Below are 25,660 nucleotides of genomic sequence, written 5' to 3' on the forward strand. Positions count from 1 at the left end.
TGTCCTGGCTGCTGACACCAGCGACAAATCACCGAGCCAGCCCGTGAAGGCCGAACACTTCTTCGGGGGTTCTGTAAAGAAACCACTGTCTCAGTGAGCTGATTTAACTGCTCTTGTTGGCGCTTAAGGAGTTCCTTTAGCTCACGCCACTCGGACTCGGGTGTACCAACAGGAGCGAACCTAGGGCTAGTGTGCACTCCACACTGGAAACCATATGCCGATGGGTGAGAATAGCCACGGTCGCGAACACCGCCTGAAAACCCTTCTCTTTCCCATCTAATTGCTTCCCCGCGCACCTCTAACAAGGTGGCAGTAGGCACACGGCGAATGTATTGTTTAAGCCAGGGGTGCCCAATCCCAGTCCTCAAGAGCTACTGTCCTGCAGCTTTTAGATGCATCCTTGTTCCCACACACCCGAATCAAATGAATGGCTTGTTATCAGGCCTTTGCCAAACATGATGGCATGCTGAAGAGGTAATCAAACCATTTGATTCAGCTGTGTTGGAGTAGGGATGCATCTAAAAGCTGCAGGATAGTAGCTCTTGAGGACTGGGATTGGGCAGCCCTGGTTTAAGCTCTCTGCGGAGAGCACTGTCAACAACATGTTCTACAAACTGGTCTCGGAGCAACACCTCTGCGTTATGCATGCCATCAGGTGCACTTTGTTTTACTTGCTCCATCAGAGCCATTAGCGCTAAGGAAAACTCCTGCAAAGTCTCTCCCTCCCGCTGTCTCCTCGAAAAGAAAGCCTGCTGCAGAGTGACATAGGACTGCGCATTACCATACAGTTCCTTTAAAATAGTCAACACCCGAACAGGATCCCCTCGCTCTAAATTAGGGCGAAATTTGATCTCCTCCCTTGCTTCTCCCTCCAAATGGTCAAAAATAAAGAAAGCTTGATCAGCAACAGACAGGTGCCGGGCACGCATGCACGCTTGAACCTCTTCGACCCATTCAGCTATATTGATGCCCGTTCTGCCATTGAACATGGGACATTTACGGTCCCTAGGCACCACCATCAAACGCTCTGTAACGGCGGCCTGGCTACCAACATTTGGTATGCAACCAGCAGTGTTGGGAAGGTTGCTTTTAAAATGTATTCCAATACAGAATACATGCCCCAAAATGTATTCTGTAACGTATTCCGTTACGTTACTCAATGACAGTAACGTATTCTGAATACTTTGGATTACTTACTATATTATCATGCTTTTTACAACAACGTGAATGTACTATTGCTGTGATTTATTACTATTACTGAAGGTCCGCGACTCCGAACTGTAGTAAAGGGACCTCTGACTAATACTGGGTCCCTGTCGGCTCGTAGCCGAAAAATAGCTTTACTTTGTTGTGTGGGTCAACTTTTCTTGCGAGAGACAGAGAGAGGCGTTGAAAGGCTGCTCCAACGGAACTTATTGTTTTCGGAGGAAAACACGAACACTGTGTACAGTCGAGTCTTAATAGCTTACTTACAACTGGGCTTGTCAGGCACTCTTCTTGGCTGAAGTGGTTATTATTATATTTACATGCTTCCAGCTCCCGTTTTTCCTCGATGACAACTCGTACCTTATTCCATTCCCCTTTTTCTCCCTCCTCGCGCTCACAGACCCATAACATGTATGGCAGTCCATTCTCCCTGCAACACGGACTACACTGCCCACGATGCTACATTCTTTAGAGCTATGCTTGTAGCATTCTGCCTGTTAGCTTAGCACAACAACAACAACAACGAAAAGGCGCTCTCTCACCCAGGAAGCACACAGTCGCAGAGAGAGAGAGCGTCGCCCTGTAACCATGGCAACCGTAATGCTGCCGCCTGGAACAACAGAACGTAGCTGTCAAACAAAACCCAAACAGTCCTGACCCGCGACAAAATGAAACAGGAAAGTACCGCAGTGTAATCCATTTATTTCGACAAAGTAACTGTATTCTGAATACCACCTTTTAAAACTGTAACTGTAACGGAATACAGTTACTCATATTTTGTATTTTAAATACGTAACAGCGGTACATGTATTCCGTTACTCCCCAACACTGGCAACCAGCTGGTGCGAAGGAGGCCGACGCGGCACCACCACCAGACTCGAGAACAGCGCCCCCATCCCGGCGCAATTGCTCATTATCTGCCTTTAACTGCGCTACCAAGTCTCCAAGTTGCTGCAATTCTTCCTCCATAATAAATTTTGACCAAAAAAAAAAAAAAAAAAAGGAAAAAAAACAGCAAGGTGCTAAAATCCTATTACTCTTCCTCCTACCTGGATACTGCTGTCTTGTCTATAATCACACTCTAAAACAAATAGAGCCTTCAAACAGGTGAACTGTGATCTTTGCAAAAAATAAAACAATTTAAAACATCTACCTCAAATGTGCATCCTGTCGACCAACGCCAAGTATGTGACCAAGTGGTCGGCGGGGTTATGAAAGAAAGAATAAAATGACAACGCCACCTGGGGGAATTCTAGCCCCCGGGAAATATGAACTTTAGAAATGAAATGTAATTAAAAAGAACGTTTGCACAGGTTCAGGGATGCACACTGAGGCCGGCTCAATGTATTAACACCATTTTATTTATTAAAAAAATAAAAACAAAACAACAAAGACTGTCTAAAATAGTGTCCTAAATTACAACAAAATAAACATACAACTGGGATTTACCAGCAGCGGTGGACCAAAAGAAAACCACACACAAAAAAAAAACAAAAAAAACAACTATAGTCTCTTTACCTGGTGCTGTACAACAAAAGTGTGGAAAACGACCCGCCACCTAAGGTCCCACGGCCGCTGGTAGATCCTCAGTTCACTGAAATTATAGCACAAGATATACACATTAAAAAGGATAAAAACATGGGACATAAAAAGGCTCTCTATATACTAAAAAAAGAAATTAAAAGAAAAACGGAGACCTGCAATAAAACACACCCACATATACACCACAGAGCACAGATTGGAAATACTCGTGCTCTGCGAGCCAGCCCACAGCTGGTGCTGGTTCCGATTGTCCGTAGCCCTACTCTGTCTCGCGCAGCTCTCCACAACTGGGAGAGGGAAAGGGAGAGGCGGTACCAGTTTTTGTAACACCAGCCCAATATGCAGCTGAAGATCGCCCCGACCAGCCGCGAAAGCTGGAGTAAAACGATAGTCCAAAAAGGGGCTTAACGTGAGACCCGAAGCCTCCAGGGGCGAGGAGAGGCCAGCAGCAGGAACAAAACTGGACGGCCAACAGATCGGAACACAAGATAAAACAGGGCAAGACAAGACAGCAGCTAGGCAGGCGTCTCGACTCTTTGCTTAAAATCAGGCGGTTGGTCCCTGAGAAGGTGCAGCAGCAATCAAACCCTACAAACAAAAAAAGGCAAAGATAACCTTAATCGTCTCTAATTTACAAATACTAGCAGCTATAATATAAGCGGCTTACCCCAAGACTGGAGGCGCTGTACTGTACGGTGGACGCAACTCGCGTCTCTCCACCACAGCTGGAGTAAAGAAAAGAGAAACAGCCGCGCTGTAGCGGGCCGCAGAATTATGACTACTAGTTATCGACTTTTGAGAGAAATCAGAGGTCGAAAGGAGGCCTACCTGTAGCAGTCACACAGTGCGATTGTATCGGTAAATTAACCAATAGGCCAGCATTTATTGCCGTATCGCACCAGAAGCTCGGGAGGAATGATCCAACAAAAAAACCGGCTTCCCTTTATACAGGTAAACACCACCCTGTAATCAATATGCAGGTGGGTTCCTAATTAACCCAATCACACGATACAAGGAGCGAGTGCAGCGGAAAGAGAGTGAGGGTGGTAGGGCGAGCGAGAAAGAGAGAAAAAGAAGGGCGAGTAGCCCATCCGGCTACACCTGCAGTAACATTAAAGATTATCTACAAGGCTTCAAACATTCAGGAATTATAGTCACCATATAATTCACTTTTCATGGTAACATGATTACATCCATCAGATATAAACTCACTGCATATATATAAAATCACAAATAAATAAGTATATTACCCCTTTTAAGAGATGGAGCAATACACAAATGCTTATCAGAACTGAACAAAGTGCACATAATTTCAATAACATGTAAACACAAGGACTCAGTCCATGAATAGGAGTATTAAAATAGATGTGCTTAATCCCGCTTGTACCATAGGCCTACAAGTACAAGTGGGAATACACTAAAAATTACCTCCAAGTATTCAATACTGAGCATTGTAATATAACTGAGTGACATCAAAAAATTAAGCAGGAAGCAGCATGAAGTCTGCTTACAATATCTCTCATAAACTTATTTTCAGCTGCTTTAACCATTTACAGCTTTTCACATGTTAATGACTTGGTTAACGATATAACTAGCACAACAACAGTGCGTTTCAGAGACACCCAACAACTGTAACCCACTCGATACATCACGTGTCTAATTAGCCACGTTTAGCTTACCGCTGTCGAGTGGATGCTCAGCGTTTCCGGCTTCGCTCTGTCCTCTATGACAACAAGTGCAAAACCATACTTTGTGAACAATATCAGTTTAAAGTTGTTGTCCTTTTTTTTCTTTTTTTTAAAAAATAACTTGTGAGAGATTAATTTAACAAGAGATTAATAACAAAGTTTTAGCCCGGCTGCTCTGTTCGGCTGTAGAACCAAGAGACTGAAAACTTGGGAGCTGGTACTAAGGAGGGACAAGAGCTACCTAGAGCTTCACCGATTGGCTGACACGCGAGGAGTGGAGCTCATCAATCCTCGGAGAAACTTAACCCTTGTTTAACCAGAACAAATATATAAATCCGTGTCCCTTTTTTTGTTTAAGTAAATATATTAATTTCACTTTCATTATACAAGGACAGTAAGAACAGAAACAATGAACATTAAATGTTTTACTTTTTCTTCTTTTTTGTTTGAGATGATTTTAGGAACTGGGTTACAATGGGTTTTCTGCTTTTCTCTGAAAAGTGTAAAAAAGTGTAACCAGATCATGTCAACTACTTTTACTAAAACTCTTACCCCGAATGAAATAAAAAGTTTTTGTCCTGCCTAGCATGGTGGTATTATGTCAGCCTTGCTAACCTTCCATGTTTAGTTACAGCAGCCTCTAGTTGATGGAGTCAGAAACAGAAGGTTTGACACCCAATCATAACTAACTGAGTGGAAGTAGCTTACAGGTTAATTGTAGTAGCACCTGGACATGTTGAGCATGTAATATTTGTCACAAACTGGCTCAAAGTAGTTGACAAGTAGGGAGTTTGTGACCAAGGGTTATACAATAAAACTAATTGAGATTCAGTAATTTCCTGTATTATTTTGTGTTGTATAAAAATTGAAAAATGGTGCTTTATTGATAATATGGTTGCAGGGATAACTGGGACAGTTTCTCAGACTGACCAGTAGAGGGGAGTACAGCTTCACATTTGGGAGTTTCACGCCACAGTGAACGCAATCTTGAACCTACTATATGCCTCGTCACACCTCAGCCTGAGCATCAGTCACGTTTCACTTCCACTTGTTCTGATGAAATTTTCTATTCTTCAGTCTACCTTTGCGCACGGGGGCATTTTCTCTCCCTCAGTGTAACATCAAGTGTAAAATTCCAATTTTTCCACTAGTGTCAGAAACAGGTTTCTCACTTGTGGGTTTTATTAAATTTAATGAAGCCATTATTCTCAAAACAGGCAAAATATCTGAGATAAAGTTAAATTATGTCATGATATTGGCAGGCTTTACAGCCCACTGAGAAAAGAAACAATGAAGAACTTAAATGAACTCTCTCAGCTCTCTGTGTTTGGGTCAAACAGACATTTTAAAGAGGGAAAAATCCAATGGAAGAGTACACAGTCTCACTGGTAATTCAACACCAGTCCAAGAGTCACTTTGAGAAAGCACTGGGAGAATCACATTGTATTATGCATGTATTACCCTGTATTAGCCACAAGGGGGAACCATAGCACCAAGTTAAATGAGCAGCTGTCAGTGAACTGCCTAGCAGAGTTTAGCCATTGTCAAGCATTGTAATGTGTGAGATTGGAAAAATACTGTAACAGAATAATGAAATATGTGTTAAATATTATGAAATAGGTGAAAAACTAGAATTCAAAAGAATCCAAGTGATGCATCACAGAATTTGAAGATGTAAGATAAAGCATCCCACATAAAAAAGCAAACACACGGAATAGTGTGTCTACATCAAGTATCTACTGTACATACTGTACATAACGACATGACATAAAAGCTGCTACTTCATCTTTACTGTAGCTCACTTCCTTATTCAAACAGATGATTCCAGCAGCAGGTCTGACTGTTATTGAAGTTTCAGGCCAGTTTTGTTCCTTAGCCTTTTCATGTGTTCTCCCACAGCAATGCTCTCTTAACTCCCACTCATTTTTTCCCTCTGAACCACATGTCAACTGACATTTCCCCTTCTCATGGGGTCAGATCTACTGCCCAGGTAGGAAGACATTCATATAGAAGCTGGGAAAAGAGGATAGACTTCTTGTGCTCTGAGCTCCTGTTGAATCTAATCAAGAAATTTGTGTACTTGTTTCTTCAATGTATAAAATGCATAATTGATGCAATTCAAAGTAGGTTGCTAAAGTCATAAATACTACAGCTGCTGTGGACTTAGCCGCCATGAGATTATCCATTGGCCTTCTTCCTCCTAGCGTTTTTCCCGCTCGGTTGCAGGGTCCGCTTTTCTGCAAAGTCGTCTCCACTTGGGTCGGTCAAGGGCGTCGGTCAGATCGGCTTCGATCTTCTTCACGTCGTCCTTGATTCGGTCCATCCATCTCCGCTTTGGTCTGCCTCTAGGTCGACGTCCTTGGGGGCTGAGCCGCAGTGCTGTTCTCACCACTGAGTTCTCATCGCTCCGTACCACATGTCCGTACCACCGCAGCCTCGCTTCTTGCATCTTATCTGTGATTGGCGCGATTCCCATCCTCTTTCTAACGTCGGTGTTCATGACGTGGTCCCATCGTGTCAGGCCTAGGCACCATCGCAGCATCCGCATTTCCATCGTGTGAAGGGCTTGTTTGTGCTTTGCGGTGGCTGGCCAGCACTCGGATCCATAGAGGGCGACGGGGCGCACTACACTCTTGTAGATCTTTGACTTGAGGCGATTGGGCATTCTTCGGTCACACAGGACGCCGGTGACTTGGCGCCATTTCATCCACGCTGCGTTGATCCTGGCTCGTACATCTAGTAGGATATCGCCGTCATTGCTGATCATCGATCCGAGGTATTTGAAATGAGGTACTTTCGCCAGATCTTCTCCATCGACGCTGATCGTGCCGTCGGTCTGGGGGCCAGCCTCTAAGTATTCGGTCTTGTTGGTGTTTAGATTATCCATTGGCCTGTGATGAGCATTTTCACCATCGCCATCTTTAGTGTTTTGAAACCAGATGAGATAGGTCAAGAAAGGATCTCGCTTCCTCTGATCCGCACGCTCGGTGGCTAATGAATTTTCACAAGTCATTAGCCAACAAGCATACCCTGAATAATCCTCGTCTGTGGCAGTTAGAATGACCAAATCTGGTAAATGAGCTTCAAGTAATGCAGTATGACCTGAATCGAGTGACTGACCCCAACACTTGCTTGCCAAGCAAGTGTTTCTATTAAAGTCAGGGATTTTGCATAATAAAGTTAAAAATTAATTTAAATCCATCTGTTACATCTCAGCTAACGTTGGCTGCACAGAGAAATTCTTCTGGTTTGCCTGCTGTTCAGAGCCTAATCTGCAAAAAGCTATGTGCAGACAAAAAAGTGAACTGTTCATGCACGAACTCTGGACAGTATTACAGGTTAGAAGAGTGTATGACTCTACAATAATAGAAAGAAAATCCCAACAATCAGATATCCCCCTATAAAAAAGCACTTAATGATGAAAACTCCCTTTTAACACAACGAAGCCTCTGGCCAAAACAGATTCAGGGAGGAAAGCTTAGTGCACCTGGTATTCCCAGGCTATCTCTCATCCAAGGACTAACCAGGCACAACCCTACTTAGCTTTCAAGATAGGACAAAGTCTGGCATGTTTATGGTGGTATGGCACGAGACCTCAGGAGGAAGTCTCTCCAAATGTATGACAAGCACCCTTTGATCAACAACATTGGTCATTTTAGTTTAATTTAATGCTATTAGAGACATCATAAAAGAGAGAGAGCTGAGTTTAAATCAAAGGGGGATTCTATGTTTTGTTCTATGTTTTGCTTGACTGATAAGTCTTTTAACTATACTGCATAAATAACATGAATGTTCTGATTATATAACATATTTAATCTCTTAAGCCAGTATCCAGCTAGATTTTTCTAACTACAGTTTATTAGCTCAGGAGTTTATTTACAGATCCTTTAGCTAACTGTTGCAGACCATTGTAAATATTCTTACTATCATTCTAACTTTTGTTGTCTTTCATATATATTTAAACATCTCCAATTTTTTTTTAGCTATTTCAATTAGGATTAATTAAACTCCCAAAGAAGGGTGATCTGGGCGACTATAGCAAGTTGCGAGGAATCACAATGCTTTCAGTTCCTGGAGAAAGTATTCTGTCTAGTCCTCCTGAACCAATTACAGCGGGCAGTCAACAAAATGTTACGTGACGAGCAGGGCGGATTTCGATGTGGTTGATCAGGCATGGAGCAGATCGTTACTTTGCGCACCATCATCGAACAGACCCTGGAACACCAAAGAAGCTCTCGATCAACTTCATTGATTTTGAGAAGGGCTAAAACTATTAGAACATCTTCTTTTTTTTGGCTAACTAGCTAATGCGTTTATTAGGCAACTATATTTAGATACATTTAAGCTATTTAAGACAATTTAAACTCTTTCAAACAGCGTCTGATACTATTTAAGGGGTTAAAAAATTACTTCTTCTTTTCCTTTTAGTTATCTTTGCTAACTGTTCACACCATTGCTTTGCTTTGATTTCTCCTGCATTATGCCCCAAATTTATTTGATCAGATGCTATAGTTCAATATCCCATGATCTCTACTTCATTAAATTACTTCTAGGTACAACATGGGATACAAAAACTCTGCACTAATACTGCCAGGCTGCTGTTTCTAAATAAAAATGTAACTACAGTCCCACCTTATAGTGTTAATTACAACAATATTCCTTTTCTATTTTTGTAGATAAAAATATGTGTTTAAGAAGTACCATTAACCCAAGTGAGAATTCCACAGCCACTATGGTCGGGGTTGTGACATTGCACTCTGTATTGTGATTTACATATTGTTAAATGCTTATTGGTATGCTGAAGTCTGGCACTTTTTTCAAATTGTCTCATTTACTCAAAAACTGTATGAGGAATATACACCTGTAGAAAAACAATCCCATGTAAAAGAACCCTTTCTTTGATATAAAATACTGTTTCTCTGGATTCTCACTGAAGCAGGACTTTTCATCTACACAAGTATAATATTTCTTTTGTACTACTAAGTGCATTTCAAAAATACCTTTCATCTCAACACTAAAGTTGAAAAACTTGCATGTGGAAGACACAAGAACAAATAGTAAGTCAAATATTGTTCTTTCTCTTTTCTGTGTGAGTAGATCGAGCACGTGTGTTTTTCTTGAGCAGCTCATCACTAACGCTAAAAAACCCAGTCTGTGTTCTCGCTGTCACATGCTCAAAATGAATCGGAGATGCCAGCCTCCCTCCCACATCTTGTCCTCTTGCTGCCCACTCTTCTCTCCAATCGCAGTTTATTCACTTAAGAAACTGGCATCCAGGCTCATTCTTAGCCACTTCAATAACGTGACACCTCAGCTGCCGGTGACCAATAGACTGCCCAGTGCCTGGGCTCATCTGCATCAAAGGCCTCACTGCGACTGCAAGTTGGCAAGGTTACAAAAAAACTCCTGGATTTGTTACTGCAGGTGCCTGAGGGAGAACAGCTGGTGCTACGAGTGCGATGCTCTCCTTTGAGGAGTTAGTCAGTTTGACATCAGAGTGAAAGAGAATAATGTGTTTACATGGTCTTTTTGTCTGAAAGGAAAGCAAAGGAAAAAAGGTGCAACACAAACAGCAATGCTGAAGTCCGGCAATTCTGTAGTCTCGCATTGTGCCCTCGGGACACACGTGTCACTTCCCATCTGTCTTGTGCACTCTTGTCGAACAAGCTCCCAGAGCCATTGTGTTTTCAATCTTGGTTGAAAGAGCAGCTACTCTATCTTGTACAGCACATTAAATTTTAATGCTGTCATATGAGTTTCTTCATGTGTTTTGTTGTGTTTAAAGAATCGCCTTGTGGTGCTCATGTGTCTTCAGCAAAGGCGAAGGGGAGTTTATTAAAAAGTTGCGACATGTGATCTAATAGTTTGTGCTTCCTGACGCTAATTTTATTTCTGTTTACAAGAACACGAGTGTTCAGTAGACCAGACTCATATCTATTTATCGGTGTTGATGCACAAAGTTTGACAGTTTTCAACATGTGTTGAAGACACATTCTTACTATTGAATTACAGTACATTATTTTTAATGACTGCCACAAAACAATCAGTAATTCATGTAGGCTAAATAGTCAAAGTTTTTGGTGTTTCACTTTAGTGTTTAGTGATTTATTTTTGTCTGTGTAGGTTCTCAGTCATCCACGTCATGGAAAGAAAAGCGACTGTACTTGTTAAAGTTTCCTAAACCTCTCATTTGAGAAGCTTCTTCAGTTCTAAGACTAAATGGTGGAGAGTCCCACGTATTTAAGCCCTAGTGGGAGGGAGTAAAGAAGGTCAGACAGTCCCAGGGACTAAAAACACAAACACAAACTAAACAACGTAGTGTATGCTGTATTCAGTACTCAGACCTCTACATTGGAGAGACCAAACAACCACTTCATAAGCGCATGGTACAACATAGAAGACCCGGCTGTCCATCTTCATCGCAAGGACAAAGCTCATTCGGTCAAGGACACCAATGTCCACATTTTGGACAGAGCTTACGACATCTGTCACCTAAAATCCACCTTTGAGATCTCTTCCTGGTCGCGTCAGATGGCCGCCCCTCCCTGAGCCTGGTTCTGCTGGAGGTTTCTTCCTTGCTCATAGGAGGTCATGTGATTGTTGGGATTTTCTCTGACTGTATTATTGTACGGTCTACCTTACAGTATAAAGTGCCTTGAGGCGACTGTTGTTGTGATTTGAAGCTGTTTAAATAAAATTGAATTGAACTAAGTTGAATTCCCAGACGCCTTAACGCCCACTCACATCTTGACAGTCTGTTGATCTCAATAGGTTACATGATAGGGTGAGGCAATGTCTCACAATGGTTTGACCTGAAACCTCTGCTGATAATGACCCAAACCCTTTTCCACACCTTGACTCGTGTGATGCGGCACACGATCAATATTGGGTTGACGACCCTCTTAAGGGATAACTTCCACTAGGGCTTAAACACCTGGGACTCTCCACCATTTGGTCATAGAAAAGTGTTTCACATTTTGTCTTGGCTGGTTTCCTTGTATGAAAGCACATAAAAGTCTTCTTCTAATCTCTGAATCTTGTCAGCAAGCAGCTACATAAATGCAAAATTTCTAAGAGTAATGTTCAGAAACTTCTTGTTAAAAATGCCACAGATGGTCATTAGTGAACTGCAGGCAGTATCCTGTTGCTCACATGAGTACTCACTCTCTGTAGGAAGGCACAAACGAACATCCTGGCCATCAACCAAAAGAGTGACATGAATGAAGCTGTTCTCATGCATACGCTTTGGAAAATGTGGGGAGAGTCAGGCTGGATTTTGTTGAACGTTTTCTGTTGTGGTGTGTAGCGCTTACCAGAAACTGTTACATTTCGTTAAAGAAACACTGGTTTCAACAACAATTCAACAACAATCCTGAACATGAACTCCGGGAGTCATTCGTCTCCACAGAAGTCCTTGCCGTGGTGGTCTGCTGCTAGCTAAATATTTACACTGTTTTTGGCCACACAAACCCTGAAAGTCACTTTATACTCTCGCAAGAATCAAACTCTGAACACAATGTTACTGAATAACATGCTAAATGATGTTAAGTTAAACAGTCCTGTGAGGCTTTGAATTTACCATTGCACAAGTATTCTATTAGCGTGCAGATTATTTATTTTAAACAAGCAGGAAAAGGAGTAGAGGTAAGTCAATATTACCAAAATTGATTCAAAAAAGGGTTTTTGTTTTGTTAATATCTCGTCTATGTAATCTCAGTGTGGCAGGGTGTGGTTTGTGGCTCAGCTGCAGGGTATCACAGACTCTCACACTCAGGCTACTGCGGTTTCTGTGGGATTTATTGCACTTATTGATAGTCACGCTCTTTGACCATGGGGAAAGAAATAAAACAGGGAATCAGGCTGTGATTAATTGTCTTTCATTGGGAAAAAGAAGGCGCACAAACTGACGCCTTTCCTTAGCAGAAAACAAATATTTTTTAAGGTGTTGGCAGAAGCTACTGAGGCAAACTGATCAATGCGAAGAATCTCCATTCAATAAACTGACAGTATTAGAGGTGAGTAATGTAGGATGGACATAAATAAACCCAAAACACACACACACACACACACACACACACACACACACACACACACACACACACACACACACACACACACACACAGACTTTTCTTTTTTCGCCCCTGTGTCCAAGAATCTGTAAAAAGTCACAATTGCCAGATGGCTTGAGAGACGTTCCCGGCTGAACCAGCATTGAGCAGATATCACTTTTTGTAAACCTCCTCTAGCTTCTTGCCTCTGTGCTATTAGATCCTCTCACTGCATGAATCATTCATAAACACTAAGCCGTATAGCTGAGCTATAGGGGACTGTTATCAGGGGCCTGTTTTTCTTCAGCACATATTAACCACCTTGTTTCATGGCCTGATGCACACCCAACATCTCCCTTGCTTCTCATTCCACAGACTTTGGAGCTCAGATTCTGACATGCGTCTGAGGTCAGCGCACCTCACACTGGGAGTGTGGACAGCAGTGAGGGATGCCAACACACTGTGCAAAGTGACACTTGAAAATCCCAGAGTGGACACATAATGAAGGCCTTTGACATCTTGGTTAATTAAAATCAGATATTATCATCATCATCATCTAACTCCTACTCAGGGAAAGCAAATCTCTGCATTAAGAAGCAGAGCAGTATAATCACAATCAGGATGCTCAACAAGAAATGCACTGTAAAGGTCACTCAGAAGGAGGCTGAAATGACAAGCTGTACTTAATTTGTTCTAGTGATGATTTTTCAATGTGACATTAGTTTGGCTTGCAGGAGGCAGGATGTACAAAAACCCACCAAGTTGAGTTACCTTTTTATTTTTTAAGAGGTCTTTTAGTAAAAATCGATGTTTTGGCCTCTCGGTTAGAGTCAGTCATAACCAGAGACCCCAGATGATCTTTGGCACAAAAGTCAAGCCAGTTTAACACAGAAGCTCGACTTTTTCTAAGTGATCAAACAAAAGCTGCTGAGTAGGAAGCATACACACAACCTTCATCGGGGAATCAGGCAGTTTAAATCTGCTAAAGGTCTGGATTCATTACAGGCAGAGAAGACTGTGCTGTGATTATTCAGCAAAGTGAACTGAATGCAGCTCGGTAGTCAAGCGTCCTAGCCTTGGCTGATAATTTCATCCTCTTTTCCAAATATGGCAACATGTTGTTTCAAGAAACTAGCATGGAAGCATACCAAATGCGCATGCATATCATATCAGTCAGTATTTGATAATCAATATATTATTAAGTCTCCGTGCAGGTTTCTGCCTCTAAATGCACAAATGTTTTTCTTAAAGTAGCAAATGATAGATAGAGTGGAAATGTCACTAGATTCAAAATACACTCATAAGACACAAGACACAAAGCTCTATCCGTGAGCACAGAAGTCCAACCCACATCCCCTTTAAACCATAATATAAAACATGGGCTCTCACTCACCCTGATTCTTCTGGAGGTTTCTTCCTGTTAAGAGGGAGTTTTTCCTTCCCACTGTCACCAAAACGCTTGCTCAGAGGGGCTCATATGGTTTTCGGATTTTTCTCTGTATTACTGCAGAGTCTTTACCTTATAATAATAATATAAAGCACCTTGAGGCAACTGTTGTTGTGATTTGGTGCTATGTAAATAAAATTGATTTAAACTGGATTGAGCACGGTGCACGGTGCTTAACACTGTTGCAGCACAGCAAGAATTCCACGATCACGATCATATAGTATATTTCTAACTAACTAAGCAGATCATTCTCTCTTTTTTTGGACAATACTTGTAAAAGTGAAATCAGAGGTCAAATGTGGTAAGAAAAGGAAACTAAAGGTTGTGTATGTAAGGTTGTGTAAAAGTATGTAAACTGGTAATTACTGTCACTTTATACTCCTTGGAGTAAACTGGAAAAAATGTAAAGAAAAAAACAAGAACTCAACTGCTATTAAGTCTCCAAAAAAGCAGAGGAATAGGTTTGAAAAGTTCAGAGACATGCTTGAAATATGTGAATTTTTTTGCTGTTTTGTGGCACATAATTACAGCAACGCACCTTTTTCAACATCAATGTGTTCTTCCCACACAGCCAGTGTGACGGCATAAAGGTTGGTGAGAAGTGGGAAGCCCAAGGCGAGCCGAGGCTGTCAGCTACCCAGTTACCTGCAAGGGATGGAGAAATGAGGGGGTGCAAACACTTAAAAACCCACAGCACCCACACACATTGATTGTAATCAGTGAGCTGAAACACGGCGAGCAGATGGAAGTGTTTGTTGTAGAGAGACAAGAACAAAATCCAGGACTGCATGAAAAAAACAAAGCTTCTCTGCATATCTATGACTCAAGTAGCTCTTATGAATCATAACCTCAATGCTGTGTTTTTTTGGTAGAAAATGAAGGCAGTGTATCTATTGTGTATTTTAATAGAAGTGTGTTTCTGTGCATTTACTGAAACTCTTCAGTCCTTACAATTGTAAGATTTCTCCTAAGGAACACTGGTGGTACATTATTAATCTTGATGTAATTTGAATTTCCTTCCGGTGCTAAAATTAATTTGACCTCAGATCAATCATGAACTACTTTGGCCTTCAGGCACATAAAGGAGATTGGCTCCAAAATACATAATAATTGCTGCACCCCATTGTGGCACTGTCAGATAGCTCATATTTTCACTTTAATAACAGTAACACAATGGAGAATATTAATAAAGGATATTTTACCGTGTTAGGTAAAGTAGTTAAGTTAGCACTGAAGTTTGGATGGAGTCTGATGGAGTGATGATAATGAGCTGTGATGGCATGAACATTTTCACACTTTTCTCTCTTGTCTAAACACTCTCAAAATTCAAACCATGTAGAAAAACAACTCCAGTATTATAGAATGAAACCAAAGGCACCCGCAGATGACGACACACAGTACAGCACTTCAGAGTCACACTGCTACCAATCGAAGATTTATGTAAATTTGACAAGCTGAACGCATTCTGTACTGCACAGGAGACAGGGCACAAGATTGACTGACAATGGTCTACAGCCAGAACACAATGCGCTGTAAAAAAACCCCCAAAAAAACCCCAACCCAAACAAACAAAAAAAAGCATGCAAAATTGAACACAAAGAAATCTGCAAAACAGTGAGGCCGCGAAAGGTGAATCACAATATAGAAGAGATGGCAAGTAAATTTAGCATTCCTATTTGAAGCACGGTGAAACTAATATACAGATATAATATCTAACACTGAATCACTATTTTTTTTATAAACAATGCAGTCATACGGCAACATCAGGAGGGGTTACTAATTAATTAGGATTCATGCTATTAGTTTAGGATTCCGCAGTAAGCTAATCCTAAACTAATAGCATGAGTGCTAGTCAATAACTTTCCCGTATAGATCCCATGGAGATCACCAGGATCTGATTTTTCCTTTGATATGCTATGTTAGGCCTTTTTTGCAGCCAACTTCCGTTGTTGTTTGTTTGTGGATCTTTCTGCCACTGGGTTGACATAAAATGACCAATCTGGACAATAATTTGGTCAGAGGGCCCGGTGGCGCCAGTATCCGGCAGCCTCGCCTCTGTCAGTGCGCTCCAGGGCGGCTGTGGCTACAATGTAGCTTGCCATCACCAGTGTGTGAATGTGTGTGTGAATGTTGCACTGGCAGCCATGTCAGCCCATGCTATAATATTGCCAGGACTGTTTGACAAATAACGATGGGACGAAAACTCTTCCCATCTTTCTGTTACTTCTTTTTTCCTTTTTCTGCAGACTCTTTTTGATGTTTTCTGTCTTTTTAAAATCTGCCCTCCTTGTTCTTCAGTGCATCCGTTGGTTTGTACTTTGTTGTAAACTGGAATTTCATTACATTCACGAAAGCATCTCAAGACTGTACTGTAGCAATTGAAAGAAGTCTTCATGCAGTTCAGTTGTCTTCTGTGGTATTTCAGACCTTGCTGAGTTAGCCAGTGCATTCCTTCTTTCAAAGAATCCACCAAATTGCTGAATTTTTGCTATTTTGCTGACTGATTGAGTTTGTTTTTTCAGTGTAATGATGGCCTCTGTTCCTTGCATCAACAACTGAGAGTACCAGGTAAAGGTAAAGTTACCAAATGCAAGTTCAAAGCTGCAGACTTTTTTTTTAATCATGTCGCCTCGTCATGAGTGAAAAGAAGCAGCCCTCACCTGACCACAGAAACCGCTTTCCTGTAAATTGTGTAATTAATTTTGAGCCACTGAAAAAGAACAGAACTGACATAACTGAAATAAATATCTACCAAATCTCACAATCATTTGTCTTTTAACATACATAAGATCAGCTTATTGCTATGTGCAGGCTACTTTTAACCACATGACTAAACGTCTTTTTACTTAGGGCATTTTTAAAGAGTTCAAAATATATTTTTTTCTGATTACATTTCTGTTTTCCCCTTTTATTTCCCAAGCAGTAGCTAGCTACTTGGATTCACTGAATGCTAACAACAAGCCAACAGCTTGTTATAGCAGCCCTGAAGGACTGTTAACCTATTGGAGAGAACAGATTGGACCAGGACTGCAGTAGTAACTAGACTATGAAGGGGAACAGATGGATAGTTCTGCACTGATGGCACAGCCTTGGACCTTTCTGTCTGGCGAAGAATTCAGAAAACACTTCATTTCTTTCATAATTTTAGCTAATACAAGAAAAGGCACGTGACAAAACTTCAGGCACCTCAGACAGATTAAATAATACATATTACATCCATTTACACAGTGTAGTATATGAACACTATAGTTCATATACTTCATCAGGTGAACAGTGCAGAAAAAAGTACATACACGCATTTAAGCTGGATTAACTGATTTTACAGGTGTGTTAAAATTACTTTTTTTTCCCAGCACAGGGATCAGTAGTAAGCTACTGGCAGTGGTGATGGCATGCATGCTCAGAAAACAGCAGTGTTTGGTGTCTAATGAAGTACGATTCTCTCCAAAGAAGCTCTCATAAATAAATCAGTGTCTAAAAACACCAAAAGAGTGGGATTAAGTCAGTAGTTCCACATGTGGAATCGGATGTTCTTCTGAAGCCCTCAGTGAATAATGCAACTCTACTAAAGAGAATGATGTGAAAACAGGCAAACCTGATAGATGAGAACCTAGAAATTCAAGTTACAGGATTAATAAACTGTTTACGCTCTCTTTGTGTGAGCTACAACAAACAGCGTTGAATTTTACAAGAACAATCATGAATACTGCTGTTTGTGTGGAGAGAAGCACACAACCTGGTGGCAGACAGACAGACAGTTAAACAGACAGAGAGAGGGGGGAGGCTTGATGGAGTCATAAGGCTTAAGAAACTTTCAGCTGAAAGTATTTTCTTTGAGTGGAGTGTAATTCATTCACACTCAACTCTCAGACCGCAATTTTTCATGGTTAGGTGGAGTGATGGAGCGAAAACCCTTTTCTGCCTCATTTCCATAAATCGGCTGTTCTAGGCTGTTTGAATACATTTAAGAAAAAAGCATTCTTTGTCAGGCTTTGCTGAATGATTGAACTTTTAAGTGTGTTAGCAACACTTATTTCCAAAAGCTAAAGATGTTTTACTAGTGGGGTCAAAACCATAAGAGGTCTGAGATGGTGCCTCACAAAACTGCCATTATGATGATATGAAGACAATTAGCATTGTAAGGAAGTGTCTCTCTCTATAGATGGAAGTTGGCACCTCACTGGCAGTGAAGCCAAAGTATCTCAAACAGGCTGTGAAATGGTTGCAATATAGGTCTGAAATCCTGCTCAATTCAGCCTGCAGGAGTCATGGAGGCGCCTGCAGACAGGTCAGAAGTTGTACATAGGAACGTGTGGTTTATTGACTGTTTCAAACTATGAGGTGAGTTGTGCTGTTGAAGGATCGCTGGATTTTAGCAGTTTTTTATTTGGCAAATTAATGCTAATCTGACCTTTAAGAGCTAAAGATGCTTTTACACAGGATGCAACACACACTGCAGGCGAAGTTCAAATTAAACAGCTCTTATGCCCAATTGAAATGAGCCATCTAGCCAGCAGCAGGGAGTTTATGTTGAGCGTTGTCCACCTAGGATCCTAGTGCAACAGATCTATCAAAGCTCTTACGGTACCCAGTCAACACACATATGTGGGGCCCAAATAGGGAGCAGCAGGGCTAATATTTGGGGCCCACTTGGGAAACCCAACTGGGGTCCAGCTAATTTTGTCCTCAGTTTCCATGGTGGCCCCAAATGTGTTTTCCTAGATGGGTTTATGCTGGGTCCCAGATAAGCCCCAAATCAGGCCCAGTTGAAAAAAATATGTGGGGCCCAGATGGGTAGAAGCAGATCTGATATTTGGGGCCCACTTGGGGTACCCACCTAGGAGCCAGCTAATTTTGTCCTCAGTTTCCATGGTGGCCCCAAATGTGTTTGCCCAGATGGATTATTGATGGGACCCGGATGGGCCCCAAATCAGGCCCAGCCAACAAATGAGTATGGGGCCCAGATGGGTAGAAGCGGGTCTGATGGTTGGGGCCCACTTGGGTTACCCACCTGGCACCCAGCTACTTTTGTCCTCAGTTTCCATGATGGCCCCAAATGTGTTTGCCCAGATGGGTTAATGATGGGTCCCAAATCAGCCCCAGACAATAAATGAGTATGGGGCCCAGATGGATAGAAGCAGGTTTGATACTTGGGGCCCACTTGGGTTACCAACCTGAGACCCAGCTATTTTTGTCCTCAGTTTCCATGGTGGCCCCAAGTGTGTTTGCCCAGATGGAATTTTGGATAATGTAAGTAAGCTATAATTTAAATCACCTGTACAACAAAGCCAGTTTATCTTTTTTATTAATACTGATTACTATGAAATTTTAAAACAGTATGCTTTTTTATATAATACATTTTTTGTGTGGAGAACATGTTGACAAAAATGTCCACAGTATACACAAAACAATAACAAATAAATGTTATACAGTTTAAAGGAAAAACAAATGCAGCAAACCACAGCTTCTCACTCATTCACCAATCCATTGGTCCTGAAAGAAATTTAAAAAAAAAAGAAATTAGTGCATTTTCACAAACAAAATCAGATTTGCGATAGTACTGAAGTTGTTTTGGAGGTTGTGCTGTTCAAGTTGTTTGACCTCCTACATTGAACTCTTTGAAGACCATGAGTATTCATGGAAACAGAAAAGCTATTTACAAAATGATTTACCAAGTAGGCACTCAAAAATTAAATTAATGTGAAATATTTTACCTTAAAACATTTAAGACAAATGTTTAAAAGATGTCTACATAGTTACAATGATAACTGGTGTTGTGGGCTGTCTCAGTGATTGGCACAGAGCTTAGAACAGGCAAGTGGTTAACCAGTTTTTTGCATGGTACAGCACCTCATAATGAACACAAAACAAAATAGTAAAATGTAACAAGGGCTACATCTACCAAGGAGAAAACAGATTCCACTTCTTGAGGTGTGTGCCAGGCGGGCGCCAATAATTTTCATGTAAATCAAAAATAGGGCCATCAGATAAATCAGTGTGTTACTAATTACACTGGAAAAAATAGAGGCTGGCTCTGGAGTTCCTGGAGCTTATTCACATTCTGTGAGCAACCAAAAAACTGTTTAGTGAGAGACTTCTTCAAGTATGCTACAAGCCAGAAAGAAACGTGGTCATTCCTGCCAGCAGCCACCAACCTCCAGAACAACATGAGCTGATGGTTTCATCTCCACAATTTGTACAGTCTATCTAAACCACGTGTCAAAGTCAAGGCCTGTGGGCCACATCCGGCCCGGCATACATTTATATCCGGCCCGCAAGATCATTTTATATAGATGTACTATTATTGTTATGCATGGCCTGGCGATATGAGGCGCTAATAATATACAAACTACAGATCCCATAATGCACCGCTGAAGCCTCCTTGCTGACTGCTAGGCTAACTGGGAACATTCCCGCGTCAATCAAGTCAAACTTCTGTTATTGCGAAGCTAGCCGCTCACAATGGTGGAGAGAAAAGTTGATTCTGAATGACTGCAGCTGTAGTGAGCATCCGTTATTCAAACATCAACAAAATATCTTACAACTAATGAACTTACCATATAGCACTTCAAAAACTTTAAGCCCTCGAAATTCCCGCTTTCCATGGCACCCAACGAAGTTATATTGCCTGGAAAGAGCATTGTCCATAATGAAGGCCATCATTCTTCTTGTGGCTTCATCAACAGTGCTCCCTCTGATCTCTGCCACAACAGAAACCTTAGGACACGCAAGGACAATAATTTTACTGACAGTAGTACCATCAGTCACACCTAAAAGAAAGCAAGCACAGCTACACAGTAATTAGGCTCTATAATATTGATGCTAATTGACTGAGAAAGAGTTAGGTGTCAAAGTCAAACACTGTCTGATGTGAATGCAAAGAGCTAAATGATTCACCAAAAGTAATTTCTTAAGTTTTGGGTTTGGCATGGCACAACTTATAACTAGGTAATGTTTGGAGAAGTTATTTTATTAACAAAAATAGCAACTTTTGTTCAGCTCTCCTCCCACTCCTTCATTGCACTGACCATGTTCGAACAAACAGCAACTTTCCTTGATCATAACTGCTAGCATGAAACACAGACTGATTGAGGCATTAATCATTGAATATTGTTATTACATCATTATTATTTACCACTTCTTTTAGGAAGACAGGGTCTGCCAGTTTTTGCTCCAGTGCTGCCACATCTGCTACTGTCCGGATGGGAAATACAGCACCCTCGGGTAATACTGCAGCAACTGGTCCATCACGTTGTGTAAGGAGAGACTGTAGCATTCGACTGTGGACCCTCTGAGTGTCCTTAATGTCTTCCAGGAGGGTTAGAACACGTACAAACATGCTCGTATTGGTGGCTTGTAGAAGTTGTCTTGGAACTGGTTGTGAAACCACAGGTGAAGGAGTTGAGGGTTGTAGCGGCTGAACAAATGGATGAGTGATGTTCAGGAAGTGAGTTTCACTTGAATGTCTATTCTCCATTGCTGATGGTGGTGAGGTCTCTGGCTGTTCCGCAGTGTTGTCCCAATCCTCATCAGAGCTCGACGGGATCACTGGCCTTAAAACAAACAAACAAACAAAATACAACAAACATACACACACAAATAAATAATAATCCAAACACATAATTTAGGGTACTGGTTAGTCCTACAAACTAAAAACATTAATGTATATAATGGCATCAAAAAAAAAGTCTAAAACAATTTTTTAAAAGTCAACAAGTTATAAAGCGCTATTTTGAAATCATATCTGAACCTGATGAGCAGCAAGGGTCTGCTAAAGAAACTGTCAGGTTTTTTTTCTTCTTATAATCTCAATAAATTTTTGCTTTTAAGGTGTTTTCAACACAATTACCTCCTTTTCCGCTTCCCTTTCCCAATCTGCTTCCAGAATCCAAATAAATTCCACCAAGGAAGGTTTCTAATGGGAAGCAGGAAATGCTGTCTAAAGGGCCAAACTTCCGTACATCTTGAGCTAGGTGTATTAAAGAATGTATATTATAACCAACAAAGTCAAGACCATAAATCAAAGCAAAATCTTTCACAAACTGCTTCAAAACATCCTCTGCATAATCACAGTCAGTTATCAATATACAAATCAGGACTTAGAAGAATTCTTGTAGATACAGATAACAGTATAAAGTATCTATACATTTGGCTTGGTATATTATTCAGTAGAACTGGGCTTGTGTAAAGCAAAACTTGTCTCAATTCAGTTGCTTTCTATGTGCTAATTTCAATGAGAGACCTTGGTTTTCTTGCAAAACTTTAAGGAAGATATTGCCTGACAGAAACCATGAATGCTGAAATCAGTTAGAATTTGCATAGACTGTCTGCATTTTCGGGGACTTTTTAACCAAAGATAAATAAGCTTGCGCATTACCCCCATATCCCACACCCAGCTCGTTCAAAGTGACACCCCAACCTGGTGCTCTTTGTTGGCCATAGCACAAAGTTTCATCAGTCCTTTAGTCAACATAAATTTCATGATAACATAATCTTTAGCATGTTCATCGCAATCGTAGTGCTCTTCCTCAAGTGTTTTATTCTCAAAAGAATCAGAGTACAATATTAAGTCCTGATGATGCTCTGACTCATTTTACTGTGAAACGAAACTAAAATGTTCAACAACTTTCTGAGCTCTTTGTCCTCTGAGATTGCTCCATTGCTTTCTGAAAGACAGCTCACAGATTCTGAAGCTCCAGGTTTCATCACTCTCCAATCAAAATTAAAAATTAACTGAACCAGCAGCAAAAGAAGATCCAAACTACGCTTCACATTTGATAAATACTGTCATTAATTCCCTCTTCCTGTCTTGTTTCCACCACGATTGAAAAAAACAAAAAAAACAAAAAAACAAAACATCATACTTCTTGCACAGCTCTCTCGTAGTATACTTCAAGAAAAGTTTCCCCATCTGAAATATGTTTTCCACATTATTCCCTTGCTTATTATACATCAGTGTACAGTTGTGCTTAGCGCTGTTGTCAGTTGTTTTTTGTGCCAAATTGCAAAAAACTCACCTTGTTCACTATTAAAACCTCTAAAAAAAATTTCTGTAACTTTGCTCTGCTTTACTTCAGCAGCATCAGGTAATGTTCATATATTGATTCATGGTTTTCTTCAGTTTTTGTTCAACTGCAGAATATTTCTAAGGCTATCTGATTTAAAAAGCCACTCCAGGAAAATCTCCTTTTTTCTGTGTTTTATCCTCAGTTACTTTGGCATAAAGACATCTGCTGTGATGCTTACACCAGCCTTAAAAGCTGTTGTATTACAATAAAAGACCCTGACATCACTTTATAAAGTAACAATTCTAATTGTTACAAACTCAAAAAAAGATTCCTACTAGTATATTTCTGGCATGCATCAAATTTTAAATATAAATGAATTTTGAAATATACACTGCTTCTTATGTCAAAGTCTGTAAAAATAAAGAAAGAAAGAAATCACACATAACCCTTGCTACTATTCACTCCACTGTCCAACAGCAAAATCAAACCAATATACAGATATTAATAACATATTATTGTAATAGTGTGACTATGCAATTTATAAGTAGCCATAGTCATAATCAAAACAACAAACATCTCAAGTTTTGAGATAATTGCAAACCCTCCTGGCCAATAACCACACAAGCTGTCCATGCAGGAAGGCTGATAAAGGAGCATGCACAAAATTCAAACAAATTTAAGCCATAATGAAACAAATTAAAATAACAGTGCGCATGCACAAATAAGGCATCAGACAAACACTTAAAGATCACAGATCTTTAGGACCACATCCAAAGAGCAATTGCTTTTCTTTTTTATAAATAAATAAATGTGTAGATTCTAGCCAAATATACATTACAAAAAGGAAAAAAGGAGGGCCACAGCAATCATAGTAAAAGGAGTTGGCACTGTGGCCCTAACAAGACCGACCAGTTCTGCTTAAATATTCAGTTTCCCTCATGTACAGAGCTTGCACAACAGTAAGAGGCAGATTCTTGAGTCAGTACAGTATTTCTGATGAAGTTCTCACTAAAACAACTACACATATAAAGTTGCATACTAAAGTGTGTATAAAAAAAAAACCCCAAACAAATCAAGAATACCTATATTTTCTTTTTTGCTTTTTCTGGAAAAATGAGAACAATGGCAAGAAAAATGATGATTATGTCTTCTACAGAAATAGAGTGCTCACTGATCTGCCTCTCTGACTGCTGTGCATGCTCCTGACACAGGGGCAAAAGCTGGGGACTAGTTGCTCATGGCCTACCCTCCTCACTTAGCCGTGAGGAATGAAGCTAATAAAGACAACACCAAAGCAATTTTGGTTGCTCTGATAGTGAAAATACCCTCCCATATTCCTCCTAAAAAACTAGAACTTTGTTAAATTGGTCTAATACAGTCCTTTATTAATACTAATCATAGAGAAAAACCAAGATAATGTTTAAGTACAACTTGATGTTAAGTACACGCAGTAATTAATTTTGGTGCTAGTTAAGCAGTATACAGGACACCAGAAAATGCTTTCAAACTGTGAAAATTGGCTAAATCCAACATTACCTAAAAATTTAAACTAGCTTAGCCTTGCCTGAGTGCTAGGAAAAAGTTCGCCAGCACTTGTGCCATACATTACTTTGCAGCATCATAACTTTGTAAACATTTCATTTATACTTAGGGATTCAAATTAAGTCAAAAAGTTCTTACCGTTAGTGCAGAAAATAAGTCCATAGCTCAAAGATGAACTTAATCCAAAAATTGCCAGCTTAACTGTCAGCTTTGTCCAAGGGCGCGAAATGAAGAATGTTCCAGAATGGGGGGAGAGTTTGAGAAAACCTTTCATGAAATAACGCGAGATTTCGAAAAGCACTCCTACATGGAGTGAAATTTTTTTCCCACTCAAATGTAAAACCATTTGTTTTATTTTATTAAGCGTCTTACAATTTTAAGTCGCATCTGTTCTTTGTGTTTCACTTATATTAATATATTTTATATGTATATTTTGTTATTAATTAAATATACATATGCTGCCTCTGGCATAATTTATTATCAGTTATTTCATCTTAATTCATGTTTATACTTACACATGACTAATAATTATACTTAACTAAGATCGTTAAACTCAGTTGCCTGTTCATGCAACTTCCCATATGTTACCCATATGGTGCCCATAGAATATAGCCCATCTGGGCTGGCTCAAGTGGGTCCTACTTGGCTAACCCAGGTGGGTCCCAGATTGGATGCCCATTGTAAGCCCATCCCCACTTGGAACCCCCATAGCCCATGTGGGGCCCACATACTGGTGTTTACTGGGTAATGAGAAAAAGAGCCACAGAAAACAGACTTCCTACTCTGCCCTCTGCAGCGCCCCCGAACCTTGAACTAGCTAGGCTGCTAGTACTTAAAACTAGCAGCCTAGAAAACTGATAATTTTCAAACTACAATTAGCAACTAGCTAGTTACAGTAGCAGGGTGTAGGACTTAATGGCTGAATCGATAGACCAAAAAACAATGCTAACAGGCCTCTGCATTAGCGATGTATGAATACCACAGACTGTTTTTAAAAGATGGATGTAGTCGCCATAATGTCAGCCATTGGTTCCAAGTCCCAGTGTGAAGCCTCATAGTTTCACCATCACTGTTTTCGAGTTTTGAAAGCGGCTTTGGCTGACAATCTGCACACTCATTTGCTAACACATTTTCTAAAGCACGTCCACTTTAGATTTCACTTTTCAGACTCGAAACTT

The 25,660-nt window shown here is 40.5% G+C and overlaps 1 protein-coding gene and 1 long non-coding RNA gene across 6 annotated transcripts; both read right to left on the reverse strand.

Annotated features, from left to right (window-relative positions):
* Nucleotides 1-2,417: 2,417 nt before the first annotated feature.
* Nucleotides 2,418-3,651, reverse strand: LOC147302299 (uncharacterized). The gene is made up of 3 exons (XR_015127297.1): nt 3,577-3,651; nt 3,416-3,502; nt 2,418-3,336 (listed from the first exon to the last, which is right to left on the reverse strand). It is a non-coding gene; the product is annotated as an uncharacterized LOC147302299 (long non-coding RNA).
* A 15,466-nt stretch (nt 3,652-19,117) lies between these two features.
* On the reverse strand, nt 19,118-24,697 carry LOC147302300 (uncharacterized). Of its 5 annotated transcripts, XM_086283806.1 has the most exons (4): nt 24,621-24,655; nt 21,782-21,901; nt 21,068-21,485; nt 20,282-20,649 (listed from the first exon to the last, which is right to left on the reverse strand). In XM_086283806.1, the coding sequence occupies exons 3-4, from the start codon at nt 21,407-21,409 to the stop codon at nt 20,458-20,460; spliced, it is 534 nt and encodes a 177-aa protein (XP_086139932.1). In that variant the 5' UTR covers nt 21,410-21,485; nt 21,782-21,901; nt 24,621-24,655; the 3' UTR covers nt 20,282-20,457. The 5 variants fall into 5 exon arrangements, with proteins under 5 accessions (XP_086139930.1, XP_086139932.1, XP_086139933.1 ...); XM_086283804.1 differs by lacking the exons at nt 21,782-21,901; nt 24,621-24,655 and adding an exon at nt 19,118-19,425 and having other exon boundaries at nt 20,490-20,649; nt 21,068-21,721; XM_086283807.1 differs by lacking the exon at nt 21,782-21,901 and having other exon boundaries at nt 24,621-24,697.
* Between the last annotated feature and the right edge of the window lie 963 nt (nt 24,698-25,660).

The sequence above is a fragment of the Aulonocara sp. 'chitande type north' Nkhata Bay genome, linkage group LG23 (genome assembly GCF_057382095.1).
Source record: "Aulonocara sp. 'chitande type north' Nkhata Bay isolate Kocher_YH1m ecotype deep benthic linkage group LG23, A_spYH_male_GT1.1, whole genome shotgun sequence".
NCBI lineage: Eukaryota > Metazoa > Chordata > Actinopteri > Cichliformes > Cichlidae > Aulonocara > Aulonocara sp. 'chitande type north' Nkhata Bay.